This window comes from Panthera pardus, unplaced genomic scaffold (genome assembly GCF_024362965.1).
Source record: "Panthera pardus isolate Hobbes unplaced genomic scaffold, ASM2436296v1 HiC_scaffold_27, whole genome shotgun sequence".
In the NCBI taxonomy this organism is placed as follows: Eukaryota; Metazoa; Chordata; class Mammalia; order Carnivora; family Felidae; genus Panthera; species Panthera pardus.
The window spans coordinates 84,431,596-84,456,141 of NW_026526843.1; the positions used below are offsets into that span (position 1 = coordinate 84,431,596).

The 24,546-nt window shown below is 43.5% G+C and overlaps 1 protein-coding gene across 1 annotated transcript in view; it reads right to left on the reverse strand.

Moving 5' to 3' along the window:
* The window catches only part of RP2 (RP2 activator of ARL3 GTPase), a 49,890-nt gene extending 39,606 nt beyond the window's left edge, over positions 1 to 10,284 (reverse strand). The window contains exon 1 of the mRNA XM_019417603.2: positions 9,965 to 10,284. Coding sequence (XP_019273148.1) covers positions 9,965 to 10,066 — 102 coding nt within the window. The 5' untranslated portion in view covers positions 10,067 to 10,284. The remainder of the gene's footprint in view (positions 1 to 9,964) is intronic.
* Positions 10,285 to 24,546: the final 14,262 nt, after the last annotated feature.

Genomic DNA, 24,546 nt, shown 5'->3' on the forward strand with positions numbered 1-24,546 from the left:
CCCGCGTTGGGCTCTGTGCTGACAGCTCAGAGCTTGGAGCCTGCTTCGGATTCTGTAATTCCCTCTTTCCTGCCCCTCCCCCGTTCATGCTCTGTTTCTGTCTCAAAAATAAATAAACGTTAAAAAAAATTAATAAAAAATAAATAAATAGATGTATCATGCTAAGTGAAAGAAGGCAGACTCAAAAGGTTACTGTCGGATTCTATTTATACGACATTCTCAAAAAGACAAAACTACAGGGATAAAAAACTGATCAGAGGCTAGGGGCACACTTGACTGCAAAGGAGCATGAGGAAATTTGGGGGGTTGATGTAACTGTACTATATCTCCATTGTAGTGATCAGTTATGTGACTGTATTCATTTGCCAAAACTCAGAACTGTACACTTCAAAAGGGTAAATTTTACTGTATGTAAATTACACTTCAATTAAACTAAAATTACTTAAAATTTAAACATTGTTAAATCAATTTCAGGACTACATAGCTATACAGCTGAAAGGTTATTTCCTAAATGAAAATGGTAGTGCCATGTAATTATAGAAATAACAAATACCAGTACTTTGATCTTAAGTACAATGAAGACAAAGGTGAAGCATTATATTTATATTAGCTCACCATGTTGCTAAACATATAACCACAAAATAGAATTATGAAATTTTAGGATTGAAAAGGATTTTCTGGGGTGCCTGGCTGGCTCAGTTGGAAAAGCATGTGGCTCTTGATCTCAGGGTCACAAGTTCGAGCCCCACGTGGGGTGTAGAGATTATGAAATAAATAAAAAAAACTTTAAGGAAAAAGAGAAGGGGCACCTGGGTGGCTCCATTGGTTGAGCGTCCAACTCTTGATTACGGCTCAGGTGATGGTCTCATGGTCGTGAGATTGAGCCCTGCATCAGGCTCTGCGCTGACAGTGCAGAGCCTGCTTGGGATTCTCTCCCTCTCTCTCTGCCCCTTGCCCATTCATACTCTCAGCGCTCTCTCTTTCAAAGTAAGTTAAAAAAATTAAAAAAAGAAAAGGATTTTCCATATCACCTAATCTAATCTTACAGCCTATCACATTGGTTTTGTTCACCCAGATTTGCCTGAATGCTTCTAGCAATGCTTACCTCTCCTCTCCCGAGAAGCTCAAAGAATCAGACAACTGGAAGGGATCCTAGGAAATTGAGAGCTGGAAAAGCTAAATGCCTCTACCAAGGAGGTATATTGGTGTGTAGAATGCAAATTAAAAACCCAGTCCCATGCATTTTTCACTCTTTGCGCTTTTCTTCTTTATCAAAATTTTATGTGAGTGAAGAAATTAGAACCCTCATATACTGCTGGTAGAAATAGAAAATGGTGCGGGGTGCCTGGGCGGCTCAGTCGGTTGAGTGTCGGACTTCGGCTCAGGTCACAATCCCATGATTTGTGGGTTCGAGCCCCACGTCTGGCTCTGTGCTGACAGCTCAGAGCCTGGAGCCTGCTTCGGATTCTGTGTCTCCCTCTCTCTCTGCCCCTCCCTCACTCGTGCTCTCTCTCTCAAAAATAAACATGAAAAATAAAATAAAATGGTACACTTTTAAAAAGCTTGGCAGAGCTTCAAAAAGTTAAACACAGAAGTTACTATATGACTCAGGAATTCCACTCCTAGGGATGACCCCAAGAGAAATAAAAATATATGTCCACACAAAAACTTGTACATGAATATTCACAGCGGCATTATTTGTAATGGCCCAAAAGTGAAAACAACCCAAACGTCCATCAGCTGATGAATGGATACATAAACTGGACAAATAAAATTTATTTCATTTTATTTAAAATTTTTTAACATTTATTTATTTTTGAGAGACAGAGAGACAGAGCATGAGCAGGGGAGGGGCAGAGAGAGAGAAGGAGACACAGAATCTGAAGCAGGCTGCAGGCTCTGAGCAAGCTGTCAGCACAGAGCCTGATGCGGGGCTCAAACCCACAAACTGTGAGATCATGACCTGAGCCACAGTCGGATGCTCAACCAACTGAGCCACCCAGGCGCCCCTGGACAAATAAAATTTATAAGTGAATATCTATTGTGTGGAATATTATTCACCAATAAAAAGGAATAAAGTACTGATACATGCTACAATATGGGTGAATCTCAAAAACATGCTAAATGAAAGAAGCCAGTAACAAAAGACTAAATACTGCGTTATTTGACAAATCTATAGAGATAGAAAGTAAAATTGTGGTTTCCGGTGGGGGGGGGGCAGGGAGAAGTGGGAATAACTACTAATAGGTATGGATATCTTGTGGGAGATGAATGTGTTCTAGAATTAGATCATAGCGATGGTACCATAACCCTGTGAAGTTATTAAAACTATTGAACTGTACAATTCGAATAAGTTGTATGGTAGATGAATTCTATCTCATTAAAGTTACTTTTTAATATTAAAGTTGTTTTTTTAATTTAATTAGCTTTATACTTACATGTGCTTAAAATTTTTCTTTTTATTTTATCATTTTAGAATGGTATAACCGTAAGGGATTTATGCCTAGTTTTATGTTTGTACGGATTTGAACAGAATTATAATCAATAGTCAAGTAGAAATCTATATTAGTTTTTTAAGGTATCCATTAATTATATATTTGGTCCCAGAGATCACATTTTTATTAATATTTCTATTTATATACATTGCATATATATCTGATTATAGAAATAAGGTGTGCCTGGGGTGCCTGGGTGGCTCAGTCAGTTAAGCGACCAATTCTTGATTTTGGCTCGGATCATGATCTCATGGTCTTGTGATCGAGCTCCATGTAGGGCTTGCACTGGGTTTGGAGCCTGCTTAGGATTCTCTTTCTCCCTTTCCCTCTGCCCCTCTCTCATGGGTGCTCTCGCACACACGTGCTCTCTCTCTCTCTCCCTCAAAAAAAAAAATAAGGTGTGCTTATTATACAAACTTTAGAAAATTTAGACATTTATTTCTAGTCCTTTTCAGGACTAAACACATTTTTAATTTTTTTTTAAATTTTAATTCCAGTGTAGTTAACATACAGTGTTATATTAATTTCAGTAGTACAGTATAGTGATTCAACAGCTCCGTATATTACTCAGTGTTCATCAAGATACGTGTACTTTAAAAAAATTTTTTAAATGTTTATTTATTTTTGAGAGAAAAAGGGACAGAGCATGAGCAGGGGAGGGGCAGAGAGAGAGAGAGGGAGACACAGAACCGAAGCAGGCTCTAGACTCTGAGCTGTCAGCACAGAGCCCAATGCGGGGCTCGATCTCACAAACCATGAGATCATGACCTGGGCCAAAGTCAGACGTATAACTGACTGAGCCACCCAGGTGCCCCAAGATAAGTGTACTCTTGATCCCCTTTACCTATTTCACCCATATCCCCACTCCCCTCCCCTCTGATAACCATCTGTTTGTTCTTTATAGTTAAGAGTCTGTTTTTTGGTTTGTCTCTCTCTGTTTTCTTCCTTTGTTCATTTGTTTCTCAAATTCCACACATGGGTGAAATCATATGGTATCTGTCTTTCTTCGACTGGCTTATTTCGCTTAGCTTATACTTTCTAGCTCCATCCATGTTGCTGCAAATGGCAAGATTTCATTCTTTTTATGGCTGAATAATATGCTGATATATATGTACACCACGTCTTGTCTATTCATCTACTGAAGGACACTTGGGCTGCTTCCATAATTTGGCTATTGTAAATAATGCTGCAGTAAACCCAGGGGTATATATATCCCTTCAAATTAGTGTTTTTGTATATTTTGGGTAACTACCAAGTAGTGTGGTTACTGGATCATAGGGTAGTTCTATTTTTTATCTTTTTGAGGAACCTCCATACTGTATTCCACACCAGTTTGCATTCCCACCAACAGCAACAGTGCAAGAGGATTCTTTTTTCTCCACATCCGCACCAACACTTGGGTGTTTCTGGAGTTTCTGCTTTTAGCCATTCTGACAGGTGTAAGGTGGTATCTCGCTGCGATTTTAATTTTAATTTTCCTGATTACTGATAAAGCTATTTTGAAAACAAATAAACAAAAAGCTAGTTATCGCTTAAAAGCAGTAACAACAACTTCATGTAAAAGATTTAAAACATGTGGGGGTGGCTGGGAGGTTCAGTCGGTTAAGCATCCAACTCTGGCTCAGGTCATGATCTCACAGTTCATGAGTTTGAGCCCCAAATCCAGCTCCCCGCTGTCAAGGCAGAGCCCATTTCGATCCTGTCTCCCTCTCCCTCTGCTCCTCGCCTGCTCACGGGCGTGCTCTCTTTCTGTCAAATATAAATAAATATTAAAAAAAAAAAGATTTAAAACACATAGACAATGGTTGGCTCCATAGCTCAGGGATTAGAGCACTGTTCTTGTAAAACACGTAGACAAATTCTTTAACACTCCTCCCACCAAGAGGTCCCCTCCCCTTGAACATGAACAGAATGTGGCAGAAGTAATGCTACATCACTTAAGAGGCTAGTTAGAAAGCGCCATGCAGGGGGAAAGGAAGGGGGAAAAAATAGTTTCCAACAGAGAGGGAGACAAATCATGAGAGACTCTTAAATACAGAGAACAAACTGAGGGTGGATGGGGCAGCAGGGGAGAGAAGGGAAATGGGTGACGGTCATTGAGGAGGGTGCCTGTTGGGATGAGCACTGGGTGTCGTACGGAAGCGATGAATCATGGGAATCAACCCCCGAAACCAAGAGCACCCTGTACATGCTGTATGTTAGCCAGCTTGACAATTATATTAAAAAAAAAAAAAGGAAAATACAAATTAAAAAAAATAAAGAGAATTCAGAGTCAAGAAAGAAAAGAAAAGAAAAAAAAGAAAAGAAAAGAGAAAAGAAAACGTCATGCAGCTTCTGCCAGTCCCTCTTAGGACACTTGCCCTTAGAACCCAGCCATCACGCTGCAAGGAAGCTGCAACTATAAGAGGCCCCTGGCCCTCAGCCCTAGCTGAGCTCCTAGCCGAAAGCCAGATCAACTTGCCAGCCAGCTCTGTTATTAAGCCATATTTGAAAGCAGATCTTCCAGTCCTCAGTCAAGCTGCTGCATCTGATGCCATACAGAGGGGAGAGTCAACCTTGCTAAGCCCTACACAAATTGCAGAGTTGCGAACAAAATAAGTACTTGCCATTGTTCTAAGCCCTTAAGTTTTACAGTGGTTTGGTATGCAGCAATGGATACCTAGAATATGCACTGTTCATACTTAAAACACTAAAAACAGCATCTAGCCCCCTCCTCAATGCAGACGCTTCTTTCTAGTAGGTGGCCATCCAGGCACTGTCTGAATCTTTTGATTAATATGCACATCAGTTCCTCACAAAGCCATTCCTTCTGCTGATGAACAACCCTAGGAATTATGATCTGCTTTATAATAAGACCAGTTCTGCTTCCCCCCCCCCCACTGTCCCCCTCCTCCCTGGCAATCTCTGGTCTGAGTTCTATCCTCAGAGGTGACCACTGTTGTCTAACCCCTCAGGCCAGGGCTTTACCTTATTAAATAGTAAAAAATTCTTTATCACTGTCCCATTTTATAGCCAAAGAACCTGAAATACACAAATTGACTGTTTTATTGGATAGGTCACGACACAGACACCAAATAAAACGCAGTTACTCGAATCCCTGGTAGAAGGCTTTTGTTTAGTTTTATTTCTACCAAACATGAGACAAGTGTAATGGATACAAGATGTGTTGCTCATACTCAAATTCACAAATTTCATACTTAGGCCAGCATTGTTTAGAGGACTAATCCTCATTTCTATCATCTAGGGAGAGTATTGGTATGAATAACCAGAAAATGAAAACTTCTTTTCTGTACCACTCCTCTTTTCTTTGTTTATACTTAAATTATTTCCTATTTTAACTCAATAAAGCCAGCCTGCTCATTAAGGGCAGGGATAATTCTTAGAATTTTGAGTCTTCCTTGGTGTTGGAGTGCATATATACACACACACACACACACACACACACATATATATACACACACATGTATACACACATATATGGATATATATATGTGTGTGTATATATATATATAGAATAATTTGTCTAACTGTGAGAGGCAGCACACAGATAAACAAGGGTAAAAGCATTTCTTTCCAAATGATTAAAAAAAATTTTTTTTAACGTTTATTTATTTTTGAGACCGAGACAGAGCATGAACGGGGGAGGGTCAGAGAGAGGGAGACACAGAATCTGAAACAGGCTCTAGGCTCTGAGCTGTCAGCACAGAGCCCAATGCGGGGCTCGAACTCACGGACCGCAAGATCATGACCTGAGCCGAAGTCGGCCGCCTAACCGACTGAGCCACCCAGGCACCCCTCTTTCCAAATGATTTAAAAAACTGATGTTACAATCCGAAAATATTTCTCATGCCAATGTAGTAATTGTACAGTAACTTTTTTACTTTTTCAAAGTTAGCAGCAATAGAAAATAAGCTTCATACACTGTTGATTACAGTAAATCAGTTGCCATGACAACACCTAGTCTCCAAACATCCTGAGACAATTTCTCCTAGCTTCAGTCCCCTAAGACCAACCCAATTACACAAGTTAAAACCCAAAACCCAGAGGGCGCCTCTCAATAAAGATACTCTGATTACACAACCTAAGGAAAAATTTAGACACCACTTTTCCACGTTGCAAGGAAATTTTTCAGGCAATGCATTTTGTTTTTACATCTATAATTGAATGGTAATTGTCTGATGTAACTTTAAAACTTATCTCGCTTATGTTCTCTGGGACGTATTTGCATTCTGTTCCTTATAAGGTACAATTAAAGTCTTCTAGGAGCAAGCAAGACCATGCTAAACTCAGTAAAAGTATCATTGGACTAATCCAGAACATTTGTACACTAGCCCAAACTGGCCTCACGAGAGATAAGGAACTAGAAAAAAATTCTTTAAAATCATATAAAATTTAGTAGGCTACCATAAGTGAGGCACCGTAGAGTGAACTCCTAATAATTCCAAAAGAAAAAGAAAAATCCCAAAAAGAAAAAAGTAATGTTGGGAAATGTGGTACCTCCACTGTCTCAAAATGTAAGCTGGTAATTCTCTTTCTCGAACAGTCCAACAGATTTTTTTAATGTTTATTTATTTTTGAGAGAGAGAGAGAGAGAGAGAGAGAGAGAGACAGCAAGCATGAGCAGGGGAGGTGCAGAGAGGGGGACAGAGGATCTGAAGTGGGTTCCTCCTGACAGCAGAGAACCCAATGCAGGGCTCAAACTCACGAACTGTGAGATCATGACCTGAGTCGAAGTTGGACGCTCAACCAACTGAGCTACTCAGGCACCCCAAGTCCAACAAATTTTTTTATGTTTATTTATTCTGAGAGAGAGAGAGAGAGAGAGAGAGAGAGCGAGCAAGCAGGGAAGGGGCAGAGAGACAGATCTCAAGCAGGCTCTGTATTATCAGTGCAGAGCCTGATGCAGGGCTTGAACCCATGAACCATGAGATCATGACCTGAGCTGAAACCACGAGTCAGAAGCTTCATGGACTGAGTCACCCAGGTGCCCCCAACAGATTTTAAAACTGGACTGTTTTCATAATATAATGCTCATTTAGTTAGAAAATTCTGATTAGATGACTTGATCAAGATTTTAACTTTTTTTTTTTTTTTTTACGTTTTATTTATTTTTGAGACAGGGAGAGACAGAGCATGAACAGGGGAGGGTCAGAGAGAGGGAGACACAGAATCCGAAACAGGCTCCAGGCTCTGAGCTGTCAGCACAGAGCCCGATGCGGGGCTTGAACTCACGGACCGCGAGATCATGACCTGAGCTGAAGTCAGACGCTTAACCGACTGAGCCACCCAGGCGCCCCTCAAGATTTTAACTTTTATTATGCACATATCCAGAGGCATGAGCTTATTTTACATATCCAGTAATAGGTCTTCCACCTCTACAACTACAGTACCTAGTAGTGTTCCCCCAAAATGTTCCCTGTGATCACAAAATAGTGTCTACAATTGAAAGTTTATTACATGCTCATATGGGGCAGAAAGCTTAGGTGTTGGGGTCCACTACTGTATTTTTCGATGCATTTACTTAGCCAAAAAGCAAAAGAAAAAAAATCACAGAACACATCCATGTATCTAAAAGGAGAATAATTAACATGAGATTCTAACTAACCTGAACATTATATTAATAAAGGTTAACTTTAAGACAATTTATTATGAAGTAATGAATGAATCAAAAGGGCAACCATGACTACTCTAAATAAAATAAAAGCACTTTAGTTTTAGCCTATGACTTCAAAACAAAAAGCTGAAATAAAAATCAAATACACAAGCTTCTCTATAGCAGACAGTTCAAGGTTAAAGAGCATTGTTAGAAATAGTAAGACTGAGGGGCGCCTGGGTGGCTCAGTCGGTTGAGCAGCCGACTTCGGCTCAGGTCACGATCTCACACTCCGTGAGTTCGAGCCCTGCGTCGGGCTCTGAGCTGACAGCTCAGAGCCTGGAGCCCGTTTCAGCTTCTGTGTCTCCCTCTCTCTGTGACCCTCCCCCGTTCATGCTGTCTCTCTCTGTCTCAAAAATAAATAAACGTTAAAAAAAATTATAGAAATAGTAAGACTGAGGAAATGAATCTTTTAAAAAACTGTCCAGCAAATAACTTTAATTTTTTTAGTGTTTATTTATTTTGGGGAGAGAGAGACAGAATGCGAGCAGGGGAGGGGCAGAGAGACAGAGAGAGGATCTGAAGCAGGCTCCAGGCTTTGAACTGTCAGCACAGAGCCCGATGTGGGGCTCCAACTCAGAAACCAGGAAACCCTAACATTTAACCAGGTGCCCTAAATCATAGGTGCAATATTTGTGTGTGATATCACAGCACCTTCCATTCCTAGGCAATAAAATGATACTATCAAGTATAGATAAGAGAATAAATATACCATGCAATCTAAGAAGGATGTGAAAAATGGGACAGAGAGCTGCGACTCAAAATTCTGCAAAAAGCTTCCAGTTTCTTAAAGCTGACACTTGGAGAACTGAGTTTACATGAATAAATTATTCTGGCGATTGAAAACCATGTGGGAAGGTCTCTGAAATCATAACATGAATACCAACTTTAAAGTATTCACGGGTAAAGATAAGTTGCATTAAGCAAGGAGTTAACTGTTCGTAACACTTATTAAAAAATCTTTTTCTGGAAAAGAAAAATAATTGAGAAGTCTATCAAAGTAATTTACTAAGCACAAATGCAGAACTATGTAGAAAGAGGAAACATTATGAAATTTATGACTAAGTGTGTTTTGTGCAACACCAGTGGACATTTCAAAGCTTTCTCATTTCTGGCTTATAGACCGAAGTAAAAAGAAGGGCGTTTTCATTCATTGAAAACAATAGTAAAGTACTGCCCGGTTTATGCTGGTTATTTTCACCATACAGTCTTAACACACATTCCAAGACTGGTCCGCTTTTCATTATTCCTTTCGGGGAACTGGAAGAGGGAGGAGGGAAAGCAAAATCAACAGTCCACTCGGTAACAGAAAATTCAGCAGTAGAATATACCACTAGGCACTAAAGAGATTTACCCGCTGGGGTAGACAAAAGAGAAAACAGCCACAGAACGAACGTGAGCGGCGAAAGAGATGAGAATCGGTCCCACGTGTAACTCGACGACTGGACAAAACCCCGCTCCGCGCAGCGGGTGAAATGAACAGATCTGAGATTAGGAGCATTCGAGGCTCTGCTTCCTTCCCTACAGTCCGCCCTCGGACCGGAGGGAAAGCCCCCAGGACTCTGACAATGAGTTCGAAGGCGCCTTCCAGCGCTTTCACAGTCCTCCGCGGCGCTGTTATTTCACCGCTCCCCCCCCCCCACCAAAAGTCATTCCCCCCCCCCCCGACTTCCAACTACTCGCGTGAGAGAGAGGAGAACGCGCGCGCGCGAACTGCATCCGCTGGGTCGGCCCCCCTCAGCCCTCCGGGGCCGCCAGGGACCCCGGCTGAGCGGCTCGGGACGGCCGAAACCAATGGCCGAGGGACTTCGGTTACCTTCTCGCGCTGGTCCCAGCTGTACTGCTTCGGCCGCTCCTCCTCGCCCTCGGGCTGCGACTCCTTCTCAGCCTTCCGCCTCTTCGAGAAGAAGCAGCCCATGGTCCCGGCTTGCGGGTCTCGCTGGCCGCTACTCCTCGCCGGCCCGCTGGTTCGGGCACCTCCTGGGAGTGTGGCGTGGACCCCGGGCTCCCGGGCCCCGCAGCTCTCCGGACACCGCCCCGCGGAACCGCCAGCTGTCCCCAATCCGGGTTAGCCCGCCAGGCCCAACACCCCTTCTCTTTTTCCTCCTAGTCGCCCAGACGACCCATCGCAGCCAATGACCACTCGGCGCCCCGTGAGCCAATCAAAGCCCCGCGAGCGGCCCTGCGCGGCCTATGAAGAGAGGTCGACGGACCCATACAACCAATCCGCGCCCCGCTCCTGCTCCGGCCCCCAGTGGCGGGCCCGGCCGGCTCTGGCGCACGCAAAGCCGACCCCGCCCCCAGCCCGGCCCCGCCCCTCCGAGGACTCCCTGGGGCTCTCTAGCCGCTGGGAGTGCTGGCTCCGCCGTCTTTTTGCCCTTGGTTCTCAGTTTCCAAGTTCTAGGCGCGGGAGGGATCCCTAGTTGAACATTAAGCTTCAGTTTTATGATGCAAGTGGCGAGGGAGCAGGAACTGCGGCTGACACAGGAAGGGGCCCTGAAATTCGTTAATTTTCTCCTCATCACACCCGCGCCACACCGTCCGGCCAGCGTCGCCCCTTCCGGAAACTTCCCCCAGCCACACCCCCCTTCGCCCTCTCTTCTGTGTTTTCTTAATACTTCTGCATATCACTCTAAAATTGCACAAGTACTTAATAAAATAATTGTTTGTGTATTCTCTATTAGAAATGTGAATTTCTTGAGACCAAAGAGCCGATCTCAAAGAGCATGTATCTTTGAATTCCCTAGGCCTGGCTCAGCTCCAGGCTAGGTGCTCCATAAGATGTTTGTCAAATGAGTGCATGCATGAATGAATGCATGCTAGTGAAGGAAGCATTTACAACCTTTTCTATATTCCTTATCGAAGACAGTGTCTGAAGTGTGTGTGCGATGAGGCGGGGGCAAGATGTCCTAGTAAAGGGGTTCTCCTCTGGAATTTATAGCCTAGGGAAGGACACAAGCATTGCCATATAAACAGTTCTGAGCAAATGACATAGGGTCTGTCTGAAGGTATTAAATATATATATACACACACACACACACACACACACACACACTAAATATTAACATTTGTTACCCTGGGGCTAAATTTACTACAATACACATGTATTGCTTCTGTAATAGAAAAAAAGGTTATTTTAATTCTCTGAGTACAGTATTTTGACATCTTGGTGGGACAGCAAATGCAGATCAGTTCAGGTTCAAATTTGGTTAACTTTTTACTTTCCCACACTTATTTACATTTAGAGTATGTATCCTAAATGGGTCTCTGACTTAACTTGAGCATTAAGAATGTTCCCTTTTTCACTTCCTGTCTTTTACTGCACAATCAGGAAGAAAAAGTGCATGTGCTCAGGTATTAGAAATTACTGCAAATATAAGTTCCAGATCTTAGGCAACAGGGTCTTGACCTAGCACATACTTTTTCTTCTTCAGACTGAGATGAAAGGTCTGTGTGATGATGTTTTGGATAAGACCCCTAGATATTTTAGAGTCATAGAAGGTTAAAATTGTGACCACCGTGTGGTAGAGTGGAGGAAACAGGTACACGGAGATGAAGGGACTAATCTGTGGTCACAATGAGAGTGGTTGAGCAGGGACAAGAAAAACCCAGAGCTCACTCGTACCCTGAATGTGTTCCCTTCTGACTGATCTGAAATAAAGAAGTTAAGTATCTGTGTAGGCCATCTGATGCCTATGGGGGCTCTGTCCCACAGTGATGCTGTTCCTCTTAATGAACAAACAACAAAACTAATTATTTATTTATTTATTTATTTATTTATTTATTTATTTATTTAGAGTGCAAGTGGGGGAGGGGCAGAGAGAGAGAATCCCAAGCAGGCTCTGCACAGTCAGTGCGGATCCAGATGAGGGTCTCAAACTCACGAACTGCAGGATCATGACCTGAGCCAGAGTCAGATGCTTAACTGACTGAGCCACCCAGGTGCCCCAACAAAACTAATTTTAGAGGAACGATCCCTAAAACTCTCATAGTTTTGCAGTATTCATTAACAAGAAACTCAAACCTAAAACAAAAATCTATATCCAGGGGCGCCTGGGTGGCTCAGTCGGTTGAGCATCCGTGTAAGGGTTAAATTGTACTGTAGAGCTAACGCTTAGCTTGAAAGATAACTTTGTTCTGACACTGAAGGTCAAAAGATAACAACCTTGCTTTTACTCTTGTAAATCATACTTCATACTCTTGTGAATCAGGCTTTACCAATGAAGGACACAAAACCTCAAAAAGAGCATCAGAGACAAGGTCAAGGAGATCCACTGGTTGAAACTTAGCAACAGAAAGTCTAAAATAATCACCTCATTCGATAACTGTTTCTGACTCATCTGGCAACTGTTTCTCTGTTCTGTTCCCAGATAATGATAAAACGATGTGATCGGCTTTAAAAACTCTGTACCCCGGCTGTTCAGGGCCACACTCTTATCAAGAGTGTTGGTCCCGATCGGTCGGCCTTCCCTCTCAGCGTCACTGGCAACGAGTGCGCAGAGGTCCAGGTTCAAACCTGCAATAAACGACCCTTGCCGCTTGGCTTTGACTTATGACTCTGGTGGTCTTTTGTGGGAGGTTTCAGAACTTCGGGCATAACAATCCGACTTCGGCTCAGGTCATGATCTCATGGTCCGTGAATTTGAGCCCCGTGTCGGGCTCTGGTGCTGACAGCTTGGAGCCTGGAGCCTGGAGCCTGCTTCGGAGTCTGTGTCTCCCTCTCTCTCTGCCCCTAACCCACTCGCATTCCGTCTCTGTCTCTCTTGAAAATAAATAAACACTAAAAAAATTTTTTAAAAAATCTATATCCAACAGTAATCTTTGGGATCCTAAGCAAAAGTGAAGATAAAGTCCCCTTTCTGTTAAATTCCATCCCACCGGGGTGCCTGGGTGACTCAGTTGGTTGAGCATCCAACTCTTGATTTCAGTTCAGGTCATGATCCCAGGGTCGTGGGATTGAGCCCCATGTTGGTTCTGTGCTGAGCGTGGAGCCTGCTTAAGAGTCTCTCTCTCTCTCTCTCTCTCTCTCTCTCTGCCCCTCTCCCTCGCTCTCTCTAAAATACAAAAAAAAAAAAAAAAAATTAAAAAAATTGTAATCCCAACCCGGGGCAGGGGGGCAGGGGTGAGGTGGCTCAGTCAGTTAAGCATCTGACTTTGGGGCAGGTCATGATCCCCTGGTTCGTGAGTTTGAGCCCCACATTGGGCTGTCTGCTGCCAGCATGGAGCCCGCTTCAGATCCTCTGTCCCCACCTCTCTCTCTGCCCCTCCCCTGCTTGTGCTCTCTCTCTCTCTCTCTCTCTCTCTCAAAAACAAACACTTAAAAATTTACTAAAAAAATTCCATCCCACCATCACTCCTCACCAAAAATAAAATAAAGAATTAAATTAAATTAAAATTTAAGAACTCAGGATTAGAAAGCCAGGGAACAGAGCTAGTACAGAGCTCTGTCCTGTTCTTTCTTTCTTTCTCTTTCTTACTCTTTCTTTTCTGCTCCTCTCTCTTTTTCTCTTCCCTTCCCACCATGGATTCTCATTACCGCTTTTTTGTGTGTGTGCAAACCAGCTCTCTTTACGTACTCATGGGCATATACCATATACGTGTCTGAGAACAGCCATCCCACCCTGATTCCTCCTGGCCTTCCTGTCCAAGTGCATGCTACAATCTCTTTATATCTTAGTTCCCATTCTCAAGGAAGATAACCACAGAAACTGCTGGCCAATCACTAACAGAACGGTTATCCATCGGTCAAGTGCCGGGAGCCTGGAGCCTGCTTCAGATTCCCTCTCTCTCTCTCTCTCTCTCTGCCCCTCCCCTGCTCGCTCGCTCTGTCTCTCAAAAATAAATAAACATTAAAAAAAGTTTTTTTTAAGTTGGGTTGTGGGTTTGTACCTAGCCACAGGCTCCTGAGAGAGTCTGGGTTCCCCACGTGTCGCGACCACAGAAGTGACATTGTGGCTTCTCAGAAGACAGACCTGAAGAGGTATACCTCCACGGCATGAATAAATCAATTACCGCAGCAACAGCCACTGGAAAAAATCCCTACTCTATTTAAAAAAAATTTTTAATGTTCATTTATTTCTTTAATGTTCATTTATTTCTTTTGAGAGAAAGAGATAGAGAGCGAATGGGAGAGGGATAGACAGAGAGGGAGACCAAGAATCCCAAGCAGGCTCTGCACTGTCAGCGCAGAGCCCCATGTGGGGCTTGAACTCACGAACCAGGAGATCCTGACTGGAGCCGAAATCAAGAGTCAAGATGCTTAACGGACTGAGCCACCCGGGCTCCCCTTAACGGGGACACTTGAGCTCTGTTCCATGCTGAGTGTAGACCCTCAGCTGGGACGATTCGGATGGCTAGGGGACTGGCCAGAAATAACTCTATATGAAATCTCAGGGGATCTTCATGTGATCTCTCCAGCAAGGTGGCCTTAGGCTAGTCGGGCTTCGCATCTCGTGCTGAGGGCTCCAGGAGTAAACGTTCCAAGAGGCCAAGACAGAAGCTGCACGCCACAGAAGCCACGCAGTATCACTTTCACTGGATTCTATTGGTCGCACCAGGGCTGGTCCTGATTCACTAAGGGAGGGGACTAAACAAGGGAATGAATGACACCTTTGGGGTGTCATCTCAGAGGCTAGCCACCACAGTGGGAGTCAACTCTGTCAATAAGAATCCCATAGGTACTGAAGAAGGGTATTGGAAGGTTTAAAAAAAAAATTGCTCAGGCAATAATTTTTTTTTTCTTTTAGTAGATTTTTGAGCCAACATTCAGCTCATACGTTAGCTTTTAGGTACTTCTTACCAATTTTCTTTTACTACCTTATTCACCAATGCTAATTATTTTTAAAAGCATCAAAAATCGTGTGTGATCAGGTTACAAATACTGTGCTTTTCTGACTGCTCTTAGCATAGGCTATCTTAGTCACTGTTATTGCTAAAATTCTTAAAGTAAGCCAAGAAAAAAGTATTTGGAAGTTAGTACAGAAGAGGAATAACAGGGGAAACAGACTTCTTACTCAGATTAGGGTGGGGAGGGTGGAAGAGTCTAGAAAGACGTCTCAGCAGTGAATGGATTTAGCAGCATAAAATAAAAATAATTCCAGTAACTTTTTACAAGCAAAGCAGTCCCAATGGAAACTATTTAAAAAAAATAGCTTCTGGAATTAAAAAAAAAAAATTTATAGTAGAATTTCCATCTTCCAAATATTCATTTCAATACTTTTCAGGAAAGGGACAAACTAGGATAAAACTAAACCCACAGAGCTAATCAGAGTGTGGAAGTTCATGAAGTTTGTTTTTATCCTTGTGATTTTATTTTTTTTAATTATTTTTAAATGTTTATTTATATTTGAGAGAGAGAGAGAGAGAGAGAGAGAGAGAAGGAGGGAGAGACAGTGCATGAGCATGAGGGGCAGAGAGACAGAGACAGAGACAGGATCTGAAGCAGGCTCCAGGCTCTGAGCTGTCAGCACAGAGTCTGACGTGGGGCTAGAACTCACGAGCCGTGAGATCATGATCCAAGCCGAAGTCAGAAGCCCAACCGACTGAGCCGCCCAGGTGCCCCTCCTTGTGATTTTATTAACAAAAGAGAGCAACTTCCCATTTCACCCAAGCTAAATGAGAGATCATCTTTTCTGGTTTCCTCTACCCGTGGAGAAAAAAAAGAAAAAAAAGTCTTAATCTGACATCTAGAAGATCCCAACCCACATCGTGGCTACTCATCAACATTTGTACCATATAAAAATAATTCCACAATAGTGAAAAAGAAAGATTTGGGCAAAATAACCGATGCACAAGGCAAAAGTTTTAGTGAAAGGATATTTGATAACATTTCCTAAATCTTACACAAGAAAATGCTTATCACATAGATGGCCAACACCTAACTAAGCAGGCCTGATACTTCCTGGGACTTTTAAGAGTAGGATTTCTTTCTTTCTTTTTTTTTGGGGGGGGGGGTTGGGTCCTTTTTAAGAAAAATAATACAAAATTATGAAGAGCAAATTGCTAGGGCCCCTTCTAGGATACGTACAGGAGCCATACAACTGAAGGGCCCTACAACTTATGTTTCATTAGCTATACTGTAATGTTGTAGAATTGCCAACGACTTATGAAAAACCTCAATGGGAGTGGAAGTCAACTGGTGCAGCCTGATGAAAGCCAATCAAAAATCAGCTGCTAGAGGGGCACCTGGGTGGCTCAGTCAGTTGAGCGTCGGACTCTTGGTTTCATCTCAGGTTACAATCTCCTGGTTTCGTGAGTTCGAGCCCCAGCATCGGGCTCAGCGCTGGCAGTGTGGATTTTGTTTGGGATTCCTTCTCTCTCCTTCTCTCTCTACCCCTCCCCTACTCACGCTGTCTCTGTGTCTCTCAAATAAACAAATAAACTTTAAAAAATCAGCTGCTAGAGTCAGATAAGCAAAGAACGATTCCTGCTGCAAACTATACTGCTCTGTTAACCATCCGCAGAGACAATGAGACATTCAGACGACCAGACGTACTGATTTGGTCAAACTCTTAAAAACTTTCCAGTGAGAAAGATGAATTACGATCTTGCCATTTATATGCAGGCCCAACATTTCAATTCTAAATTGGAATGACTACAGATTTTTCTTTTCTCAAACCGTTCATAAGACTGATGCTTACGCTTTCTGTTGAGACAGTGTAAGCTGTTATCAAACCTGTTGTATTGTTCTTTCTTTCAAGCTGAAATAAATTCAATACCTACAACTCTTGTCCAGCTTTTTATTTTAACAAAGGTAACATTCAATTTTATAGTGACTTACCATATTGTCTCCTAGTTGATAAGAAAATCCTTGCTTGAAGAGGGTACTAACGAAGCCTAATTTTCACCATATTAAAAACATACTTCCTATACCAACTGGCAGTGACCCAGCGTCCAATATTTATTTAAATCATTAATGAGGAAGTCAAAAGGTCAACCAGCTGGCTCAAAGAGGATACAGGAAGTAGGGCTTTATATAGTTAGGAAAGAAAAAGGACTATTGAAATAACGTTGCTACCATGGATACAAATCTGGTTAATGTCCTAAATGGAAAAAGACACATTAGGGGCGCCTGGGTGGCTCAGTCGGTTAAGCATCTGACTCCTGGTTTTGGCTCAGGTCATGATCTCACGGTTCATGAGTTCGAGCCCTGCATTGGGCTCCAAACTGACAGTGCGGAGCCTGCTTGGTATTCTCTCTCTCTCCCTCTGTCTCTGCCCCCCTCTGCTTGCTCTGTCTCTCAAAATAAATAAGTATTAAAAAAGAGGTCAGAGTGGAAGAGAGCCAAAGCATAGAGGACTCTTAAAAACTGAGAACAAACTGAGGGTTGATGGGGGGTGGGAGGGAGGGGAGGGTGGGTGATGGGTATTGAGGAGGGCACCTTTTGGGATGAGCACTGGGTGTTGTATGGAAACCAATTTTACAATAAACTTCATATATTGAAAAATAAATAAATAAACTTTATAAAAGAAAAAGACACATAAGTTTTGGGATCTTTTCAACTGGGCAGAAAAGAAAATCATCACACTTTACCAGTTTTCTGTAAGTTGGCCTCTAACTTTACAGATTTCTCAAATATCTGAGTACTGATCAGTAGCACACTACATACCAAACAAGTCACATTCCCTTAGAGAGTCAGCTGAACCTTAGTCAAGCTCATAGGACAGTGCTCCAGGACGGTGTTGTTGTTCTTTAAAAAAAATTTTTTTATGTTTTATATTTCAGAGAGAGACAGAGAGCGAGCAGGGGAGGGGCAGGGAGACAGACAGGATCTGAAGCAGGCTCCAGGCTCCAAGCTGTCAGCACAGAGCCCGATGCGGGGCTCAAACTCACGAACTGTTGGATCATGGTCTGAGCCGAGGTCAGACGCTTAACCGACTGAGCCACCCAGGTGCCCCTCCAGAACGGTGTTTAAAGGCCACGAAACCACCCTGCTTATTTCCACATTGTATGTAATTTTTCTTAACGTTACTCAGGAGCAGTGTGATTGCTGCTATTTTCCAGTAATCAACAGCTAAATCACAAGATTTGAAGATTGGTATGAGTGTGTCCCTGAAGAATTTTGGTCTGGAATTTGAAGCCTTGTTGGTTAACTCTTCTTTGGGTTTTAGGGTTGCAAAAGAATGTTTCCTCATGATTCGTTTTTCTAACCTCTTGGTCCAAGGGTATACTTGGACTAAATTAGCCAAACTGAGCAAAACTGGTGGCAGAAAAATCAGGAAAATCTTAGGCTGTGTCATGTATGGATTGAATTGTGTCCTCTCAAAACTCCTATGTTGAAGTCCCAACCTCCAGTACCTTAGAATGGGACCCTAATTTGGAGGCAGAACCTTTACAGAGGTAAGCGAAAGCGAGGTCACTAGGGTGAGCCCTAATCCAATATGGCTACTGTTCTCACAAGAACGGGAAATTTGGACACAGACACTCATAGAGGGAAAGCAATGTGAAGAGACACAGGGAGAAGACAGCTACCTACCAGCCAAAAATAGAGGTCTGGACAGATCCTTCCCTCACAGCCCTCAGAAGGAACCAACCTCTGTCAATACCTTGATCTGAGACTTCCAGCCTCGGGTACTGTACTGTGAGACAATACGTTTCTGTTGTCTAAGCCCCCCACCGCCCAGTCTGTGGTAATTTATTTTGGAGGCCCTAGGCTGATTGTGGGAATTTCCCTTCTGCAATCATGTGGAATGATGATCTGATTTTGTTCAGGCTTATGATCAGGACGCAACATCTCTCTGTGTGAGAGGTTTGGTACAGTTATCAACAGGAGTCACGGGATTACACTCTCAAGTTCTGAAGTCCTGTTTCACTCCATTTGCACATTGGCCACGCTAGTTTATATGTCCCATCCTCCTTGAAGATAAGTCCCAACATTCTCAGCGCACACCAAGCCCCAGGAACATTACTGAGAATGTCAGAGGCCTTCGTGAGGCCAGTGGATACCAGGGGGTACTCGGAACTCGCCCCACGCACCCGCTTTCTGGGCCATATTACAGCTCAAAGCCACAGAAAGAGCCGAGGAGGGTATAGTGTTAAGGAGGTTCAAACAGGTGCCGATCCACAACAATTAGGATCTCTCTGGCGACAGAATAATTGCTGTAGGTGCAGAGTTTTCATTGCTCTTGTATGTAGTGAGGACCGTGGCTTGTTTAACACTAGTGAAGCTTTCTCTTAACTCTGCAAGTTATAAAAAGGTCTAGAATTCCAAGACCCTTTACCTGCATACCGTATGGTGCCCTGGTAACCTTGCACGTATCTACATAGGTTACATAGACAAGGCTTGTATCCCTCTGGATCTAAGTCTTGGCACGAAGCCGCTGATCCTTCTGGAACATGAGACATGGGAGGCTTGTGAGAAGCTGCTTGGAAGCCATTTTGCCACTCACCTCCCTGCCCCTCCTCCCCCGGGAGATATCAGCCTGGGAGACTGTCATATGATAGGTTTTTTCTTTTCATGGAAAATATATTTGACATATAGCATCATGTACATTTAAGATGCACACAATGCTAATTTGATTGATTTGTATATTGTAATATGATTGCCACTGTGATAATAATTAGCACCTCTATCAAGTAGCATAATTAAGATTTCTTTTTAGCGGTTGGAATAATTTAGCTCTACTTTCTCAGCCAGTTTGATGATTATAATATTATGAATATTCACTATTCTGTGCATTAGATCCTTGGGACTTATTTCTTACTCATTGGAAGTTTGTACCTTTATTTATTTATTTATTTAGAGAGAGAGAGAGAGAGCGCGTGCACATGCGCATGTGAGCAAGTGGGGGAGGGGCAGAGGGAGAGAGAGAATCTCAAGCAGGCTCCATGCCCAGCGCAGAGCCCGACTTGATGCTCGATCCCATGACCCTGGGATCACGACCTGAGCCAAACTCAAGAGCCGGGCGCTTAACTGACTGAGCCACGCAGGCGCCCTGTGAGTTTATACCTTTAAACAGCATGTCTCCTATCCCTTCACCCCCCCCCCCCATCCTCTGGTACCCACCATTGTACTCTTTGTTTTCACGAGTTTGGTTTTTTTAGAATCCACGTATAAGCGAGACTGTACAGTATCTGTCTTTCTCTGTCTGATCTCACTTAGCATAATGTCCTCCAGATCTGTCCATGTTGTGGAAATAACCTAAGCGCCCATCAATGAATGAATGGATAAAGAAGATATGGTACACACACATACACACACACACACACACACACACACACACACACAGGAATATTATTCAACCATGAGAAAGGACCTGCCTTATCATATCCTGGGTACTGACAGGTAAGAGGCTTTCTGCCTTGTGCCCTTCGGGCAGAGCTGCAGGCTATAAAACCATGCTGAAGTCTAGGATAGACTCCTTAGCAACAAAATCCTATTATTTGTGTCATGGTCACTTGGCCTCTTTTGTTTCGGTGCTGTCCTGCTCACTGGCCTTGGGGAGCCGGCACCTTTGACTACCCACTCCCTTCCACTATCTTTGTGAGTAAGGAACTGAGTCTGAAAAGGGCTTGTTAGGGACACCTGGGGGCTCAGTCAGTTGAGTGTCTGACTGCAGCTCAGGTCATGATCTCGCGGTTTGTGAGTTCGAGCCCCGCCTCGGGCTCACTGCAGTTAGCATGGAGCCTGCTTCAGATCCTCTGTCCCCACCTCTCTCTACGCTTCCGCTGCTCATGCTGTCTCTCTCAAGAAATGAATATACATTAAAAAAATAAAAATGAAAAGGGCTTGTTATTTCTTGACCAACAGAATCGGTCAGGTCTGATTTTGCTTTGTGCTTGACACATAGCTTCACCTGCCGTCCAGCCAGAGACAAAGGCTGGGGTCTTGGGGGAAGAGGGAATGTGGAAAAGGTTTACCTGGGGCAAATCCAAGTGTGTCTTCCAACTCCCAAATCACAGCACCCTCATTTTCTTTCCCAAAACTTACCCCTACTCACGTTCCTTTAATATTTTCATCTACGTGGTATTTGATTGAAATGAAGAGCAAATAAACGGGCAAAGCACATGAATAAACAATTCACAATCACAGAAGTGCAGAGAGCCATTAAATATTTAAAATATTCCTATCACACTAGTAATGAAAATATGGAGATTAAACAAAACCAAATTAGCAAAGTGCTGGAAGGAGTCTGGAGTGGGGCAAGTAGGTATCACTTTTCTGGAAAGCAAATTGTCAGTATGTAAAAAGAGCTTTAAAAATGTCTATCTTCAGGGCGCCTGGGTGGCTCAGTCAGTTGAGTGCCCGAGTTCGGCTCAGGTCATGATCTCATGGTTCGTGAGTTCGAGCCCCACATTGGGCTCTCTGCTCTCAGCACAGAGCCTGTTTCTGAACCTCTGTCCCCCTTCCTCACTTGTGTTCTCTCTCTCTCTCTCAAAAATAAAATATTTTTTAAAAAAGTAAAGAAGAGGATACAGCTGCATCCTTAAAAAATTGTCTATTTCCAGGATGCCTAGATGGCTCAGTTGGTCAAGCGTTGGACTCTTGATTTCGGCTCAGGTCATGATCTTGCAGCCGTGAGACTGAGCCTCGCTTTGGGCTCCACACTGAGTGTGGAGCCTGCTTAAGATTCTCTGTCTTTCCCTCCCTCTACCCCTCCCCTACTCATGTTCTCGCTTGCTCTCTCAATAAAAAAAATGTCTGTTTCCTTCAATCCAGTAATTTCATTGATAGGAATCTGATGTGAGGAAATGGCCAGAAATGGGGATAAAGATTTATGACCAAAAATTTTTATTGTGATTTTTAATTTTTTTTAATTTTAAAGTGGGGGGAAGACAGGAAGTGGGGCAGAGAGAGAGGGAGAAAGAATCTTAAGTAGGCTCCATGCTCAGTGTGGAGCCCAATGCGGGACTCAATCTCATGACTCTGGGATCATCACCTGAGCCTAAATCAAGAGTCGGATGCTCAACCGACTGAGCCTTCCAGGGGTTCCTATTGGATATTTTTTAAACAATAATTAAAAATGGATACACGAAATATTCATTAACTCGTGACTATGGGGAAATCAGGACACAGCCCTTTAATGCAAGTATTTAGAATTATGTTGACAAAATTTTTGAAGTGTGTGTGGGAAAACATTCATATACGATGTGAAAAATGGAACACAAATTGCATAGTGATATGAAAAAAATCAATGTAAAAGTTATATAGGCATTGACAAAATGTGCAAGAAGCCATATTAAAATATTAACTGCTTGTGGATGGTAGAGATGTAGTGATTATTATTTAATTATTTGTATGTTCCAAATAAAAATGGGTATGTATTATAGTTATAACCTGCGTCACCAAATTATGTCAGAAATCACATCTTTTTTTTTCATTTTTTTTAACGTTTATTTATTTTTGAGACAGAGAGAGACAGAACACGAACAGGGGAGGAGCAGAGAGAGAGGGAGACACAGAATCGGAAGCAGGCTCCAGGCTCTGGGCCATCAGCCCAGAGCCCGACGCGGGGCTCGAACTCACAGACCGCGAGATTGTGACCTGAGCTGAAGTCGGACACTCAGCCGACTGAGCCACCCAGGCGCCCCAAAAATCACATCTTTTTAAATATTTATTTATTTATTTATTTTAAAAGCGGGGGGGCGTGCCTGGGTGGCTCGGTTGGTTAAGCATCCAACTTCAGCTCGGGTCATGATCTCACACTTTGTGAGTTCGAGCCCCGTGTCAGGCTCTGTGCTGACAGCTCAGAGCCTGGAGCCTGCTTCGAATTCTGTGTCTCCCTCTCTCTCTGCTCCTCCCCTGCTCACGTTCTGTTTTTCTCTCGCTCTCAAAAATAAATAAACATTAAAGAAAAAGAAAGAGAGAGATTTGAGTCAGCAAGTGGGGGAGGGGCAGAGAGAGAGGGAGAAAGAATCGGAAGCAGGCTCTGTGCTCAGCTCGGAGCCTGATGTGGGGGCTCGATTTCACAACAGTGAGATCGTGACCTGAGCCAATGTCAAGAGTTGGATGCTTAACCAACTGAGGCACCCAGGTGCCCCTGGGCTTGGGTTTCATCCCAATTTCTCCTTTCTTCCCAGTGAGTTCCTTCCTGGGATCATTGGTGTCCTTTCCCACAAGTTATTCTTAACTGGAGTCACCCAGGGCCCGAGAAACAAGCTTCTATAACCATCCGTCTCAGGGATCCAAAGCTGAATTTGATCTGGACACCAAAGAGTATTAAGAAGGTTCTAACTTTGACAAACCACAAAAAGATCCCTCACACCCTTGCCTCAGTGTAATGCTCAGCTTCCATGACTTTCTCCAACATCGACATAATGTTTGGAGGTTGCTGATCTTGAGGCAGGAAGCAGGTGGGAGGAGGTTTCTGACATTCTTTTACATGAAATAAGCATTCTTGCAAGGTGTTATGGGCTGAATTATGTCCTCCTAAAACATATGCTGAAGTCCTAACCTGTAGTACCTCAGAATGTGACTGTATTTGGAGATAGAGCTTTTAGAGAGGGAATTAAGTAAAACGAGGTCATATAAGTGGTATAGTCCAATATGACTGGTGTCCACAATGAGGCGCACTTGGGTGGTTCTGTGGGTTAAGCATCCGGCTCTTGGTTTCACCTCAAGTCACGATCTCACGGTTTGTGAGTTCGAGCCCCGCATCGCACTCTATGCTAACAGTGAAGAGCCTGCTTGGGATTCTCTCTCTCTCCCTCGCTCTCTGCCCCTCCCCCACTCGTACACACACACTCTCTCCCTCCCTCTCTCAAAATAAATGAATAAATAAATAAACAAACATTTTTAAAAAAAGAGAAGAGATTAGGACACAGACATCCTCCTACGTGGAGGAAAGACCATGTGAGGGCAAAGCGAGAAGGCGGCCATCTGCAAGTCTGGGACAGAGGCCTCAGAAGAAACCCAACACCCCGATCTTGGACCACCAGCCCCCAGAACTGTGAGAAAATACATTTGTGTTGTGTGAGCCACCCAGTCTGTGGTATTCTGTTATGGTAGCCTGAGCAGACTGATGCCCAAGGGAAGAGCATGGATGATGAGACCAAGCAGCGTGCGGTAGAAGTAGGGAGAAAACACTGGAATTGGGCAGTCCATGACTGTGTTGCCTCAGAAGCTTCCTTTCGTCCAGCTTCCTGCCTTCCTGTCCCGGGTCTCAGAAGTGGAAGGAGGCAATGGGAGGCCTCTGACAACTGACTTAACTTGAGTTACCCCACGGATGTTTTTCTCTCACAGTGGTTATGAGGTGTGCGTGTGTGTTGTGTGTGTGTGTGTGTGTGTGTGTGTGTGTGTGTCTGTACTCGTCAACAGTACCGTCTTACCCCCACCTCTGCCTTTCCACGTTTAGAAAATCCTACATTTCAAGGGGCGCCTGGGTGGCTTGGTCAGTTAATCGTCCGACTTCGGCTCAGGTCATGATCTCACGGTCCGTGAGTTCGAGCCCCGCGTCGGGC